This window comes from Ascaphus truei, chromosome 2, assembly GCF_040206685.1.
Source record: "Ascaphus truei isolate aAscTru1 chromosome 2, aAscTru1.hap1, whole genome shotgun sequence".
Classification (NCBI taxonomy): Eukaryota; Metazoa; Chordata; class Amphibia; order Anura; family Ascaphidae; genus Ascaphus; species Ascaphus truei.
In genome coordinates this window covers 482994670-482999165 of record NC_134484.1, presented here as the reverse complement: position 1 = coordinate 482999165, position 4496 = coordinate 482994670, and the positions used below count along the sequence as shown (strand labels likewise).

The window sequence follows — 4496 nt, the reverse complement described above, 5'->3', positions numbered from 1 at the left end:
TGTGGGAAACAATTCAATACTAAGAGCAACCTCCTCAGTCACCAGATGACTCATACAGGGGAGAAACCATTCACATGTACAGTGTGTAGTAAAAGCTTTTCTCAGAAGACAGAGCTCCTCAACCATGAGCGGATTCATACAGGAGAAAAACCATTCACATGTACAGAGTGTGGGAAACAATTTAGTATTAAGAGCCGTGTCCTCATACACCAAATGACTCATACAGGAGAAAAACCATTCACATGTACAGTGTGGGAAACAATTCAGTACTAAGAGCCACCTTCTCAGTCACCAGATGACTCATACTGGAGAGAAACCATTCACATGTACAGAGTGTAGTAAAAGCTTTTCTTGGAAGACACAGCTCCTCATCCATGAGCGGATTCATACAGGGGAGAAACCATTCACATGTACAGAGTGTAGTAAAAGCTTTTCTTGGAAGACACAGCTCCTCATCCATGAGCGGATTCATACAGGGGAGAAACCATTCACATGTACAGAGTGTAGTAAAAGCTTTTCTTGGAAGACACAGCTCCTCATCCATGAGTGGATTCATACAGGGGAGAAACCCTTCACATGTTCAGAGTGTGGGAAACAATTTAGTAAAAAGAGCCACCTCCTCAGACACCAGATGACTCATACAGGGGAGAAACCATTCACATGTACAGAGTGTAGTAAATGCTTTTCTACAAAGGCAGAGCTCCTCAACCATGAGCGGATTCATACAGGGGAAAACCATTCACATGTACAGAGTGTGGGAAACAATTCACAGTTGTGCAGGGTCTCCTCAGACTCCAGAGGACTCATACAGGAGAGAAATGATTCACATGTGGAGTGTGGGAAAAGCTTTTCTCAAATGAGCCACCTCCTCACCCACCACAGGATTCATACACGGGAGAAACCATTTCCATGTACAGAGGCGACACGTTTAATCTGAACACGGCTAGTACATCAAGCCGGGAGATGTCCCGGCTTGCTAGCCGCATCCCCTCGGCGTGCCGCGCGTCACTGATGCGCGGTCACGCGTCATCGGGTGCCTGCGCCCCCTGAACGCGCGTCCAGGGCTCCCCGAGGGAGCCCTGGTGTCCCGCGATGTGGGGGACGGCGGTGGGGGGTTCCGGGGGACCCGGCGGACCCGGAGAGGGGAGGGGGAAAGCCCCGATCGGAGGGCGCTCCTCCGAGGCTTTGGCGCGCGCCCGGCACACACCGGCGCGCCCGGCACACCCCGGCGCGCGCCCGGTTACTGTCACGGCCGAGACCGGGCAAATGCTCAAATAAACTCGGCCGCGACAGTACATAGTGTGGGGAAAGCTTTTCACAGAGGATCAGCCTCATTACACACATGAGGATTCATACATGAGATAAAATATGTGATTGTTCAAAGTAGGGTTGGGCAATATACCAGTAGCATAGTAATACTGCTGTAATAAAAATGGAGGGTAACGCAATACTTGCCTTACTTGTTACCATGGCATTCCTATCAGCAGCTGCAGAGTGGGGGTGCGTCTGGCAGAGAGGCATGGGGGTGGGGACTGTGTCAGAGTGAGGACTGAGTGTGGGTCTGTTAGAGACAGTGGAGTGGGATCGAGTCGGGGAGCTACTCGACTTTCACATGCTGCAGCTATAAGGAATCCTCCTGCTGGTAATCTCACCCCTCTATATTAACCACTTCCCCTCTGCCATGCCTCTTACCCCTTCCCTTCCACCACGACTCAACCCCTTTCTCTCCTCCCCTGTATTTCTCTCGGCTCTCACCCACCCATGCCTCTTGACCCCCTCCTTCCCCATGCCCATTAGCCCACGCCTCCCCATGCCCTATTAATGTGTACAGGAGAAGGGGGTTAGAGGGGGTAATTATACATTCTCTTACCATGCACCCCAAAACTGGAACAACCTACCGGAGACTCTCGCATCCACCACCAGTTTAAGTTCTTTCAAAACTAAGGCTCTCACATTTTAATCTGGTCTGTAACTGTTACATACGCTTATAATATATTATCTTTAACTGTGCACGCAATGTCTTGTATATAATGTATACCCTGTTCATTTATGCAACTGTACTTGTAACCATGTATTATTTGTTTTACTCTGTGCCCAGGACATACTTGAAAACGAGAGGTAACTCTCAATGTATTACTTCCTGGTAAAATATTTTATAAATAAATAAATATAACTGTACTCGCCACGAGTCTACCGGGTATACTCCATACTTCTTGATGTTTGGAAGGGAAGCTAGACTGCCCGTGGATGTGCGACTGCGGATATCTACCGATGGGGTATCCAACAGGACGCATTTCTGATATGCACAAAGACTACAAGACAGTCTACAGCAGGCCTATAAATTGGCGGAAAAGACGGCGGCGCAATTAAATGCAAGCAACAAAAGACGCTATGACCACAAGGTGAGGCATAAAGAGATTCACCCGGGGGATGCTGTTCTTCTTCGTAATTTAGGCATTCCCGGGAAGCACAAATTGGCTGATCGGTGGAGAAATGGGGTGTATGAGGTAGAATCACAGATGCCTGGCCTCCCGGTGTACCGCATCAAGGATTCAGAAGGCCGGGTAAAGGTATGGCATAGGAATCATCTGCTCCCCATACCTCAAGTAGGGGACAACGAATTGGAAGTGCCCACTGTTTCAATAGATGGAGAAGATGAAAATACAGAGTTTGGCCCAGAGACTGTAATAAATGCCACCTCTGAGAATCCTATGGAGGGAACCTCTCAAAGGTGCCTTCCGGCCGCGGGGGCATCTCCCGAAGGAGCTACGGGTACAGAGCCCCTTGGTCCAACGACAGAGACGCTGACTCCAATGAGCCAGCCGCTAGATCCACAGAGCCCGTGCTTTGTGCCACAAAGAGACTTTGTGGACTTATCAAGCCTCTCAAGGGCAGAGTTGGAAATGCCAAATGGGAATTGCTACTCTCCGGAGGAGGTAGCTGAAGAACAAATTCGCAGAAGCCAAAGTGCTGGTCAACCTCCAATGAGGATGGCTTATGATCAATTTGGGGTACCCCATTATGAGGCTCAGCAGTGGGCTCGCCGCAGAGTACAGTCGGTAGTGGTAATGTTCACTGAACTGTGCAATTTAATATACCAGTAGAGCAATAAGTAAGATGTACTGTGTTGCGTTATTTTTGGTTATATAACATTCTGTGTATAGTTATGTAGGTGTAGCCCAAGCGGGGATGTTGGATTCTGCAAGGGGGAGAATGTAAGGATGTGTGTTCAGTTGGTGTTTGACTCTGTTCAGTGAGAGGCCTGTGCAGTGTCTGCAACAGTGTTGCAGTGTGTTAGAGCAGAGTGAGACAGGCAGTGGCTGATGTAATAGCTGTGTGTCTGTGCAGATAAAGGCAGAGAGGCTCCATGGAGAAATTACAACTCCCATGAGCTCCTGGGCAGTCAACTGATGTAAAGAACCAATCAGAAGGCTAGGATGATGGGAGCAGGAAAGGGAAGCGTGGGGGAGAGACCACGCTAGTCAGAGGAGATCTGGACAGAGCTGAAGGAGGTAGTGTGAGTGCAGGGGGTCTGTGATCTGCCTGCATAGGACAGCTATCCCCTCAGGCCCATAGGAGCATCCCCTGAGTCACAGTAGGCTGCTGTACTGCAGGGACGCCCTGTAGTGGAAGTGATTGTCACCCTACTGTACATTAGTTAGGGACAAAGCACAGAGTTGCGGCCGGTTGCAGTCATCTGGAACCAGACGGCTGGACACCGCGACATCTGGAGGTCAAGGGTCGGAGGCATCGGATCCTTTGTGAAGAGGTACCGGTCACCGCCGTGACCGGAAGGTATATTGTAACAACAAGTGCACCAACACCGGTCATCAGGCGCTGATCCCGCCTTAGGCGTAACTCTTTAGGGACACTAAGCGAGTGGCTAAAGAACTGAGCCTATACCAATACATTACCGTACACGGACACGGTGTGGAGCACACGGTAGCGGGACAGAGACGGTACTCAATAGGAGCGTGGCCAATAAGGACGGTGCCAGTTATTAAGGTGTTAGGCATTGATGTGTTAGGTTATGTGTTAGGATATGCTGTGTGTGTGTGTTGATATGTGTTATGTCTACGTTGCATTGGAGTGATAAGGATTATTCATTGCATTACAGTAAAGTGGTTGCATCACATATGTGTTGTATGTTTCTTGCCCAGGGGAATTTTACATGACGGGGATCCTGGGCAAGTGGAGGCGCTGTGCTAATAAGTGTTACTCCAGGCTCCCAGCTAGCGGAGGCTCAGATCTCCTGGTTGTGTACAGTGACCAGTAGTTCCTTTGGGAGGGTTCAGAAAAAGGGCTACATAATCATGGGCAGGGAAGTCTGCTGATATCTCCAGTTCAGCATTTAATTTAGTTATCAGTCCTTTTTGATGGGTACCCACTTGGCACATCCTTTCAAAATTAGTGAGAGGGGGAAATTCTAATTTTGGGGAGATTTTTTGTAAAAAGTGCCTAATTTGGAGATACTTGAACGTATCTAGCTCTGGGTA

The 4496-nt window shown here is 49.1% G+C and overlaps 1 protein-coding gene across 1 annotated transcript; it reads left to right on the top strand.

Annotated features, from left to right (window-relative positions):
- The first annotated feature begins 295 nt into the window (after positions 1–295).
- On the top strand, positions 296–937 carry LOC142488312 (uncharacterized). The gene has a single exon (XM_075588680.1). It carries the CDS (start codon positions 296–298, stop codon positions 935–937), a length of 642 nt encoding a protein of 213 aa, XP_075444795.1.
- Positions 938–4496: the final 3559 nt, after the last annotated feature.

Bases quoted from the DNA above. Each gene is read 5' to 3' on its own strand.
- LOC142488312 (XM_075588680.1), top strand. From the start codon at position 296: ATGACTCATACTGGAGAGAAACCATTCACATGTACAGAGTGTAGTAAA.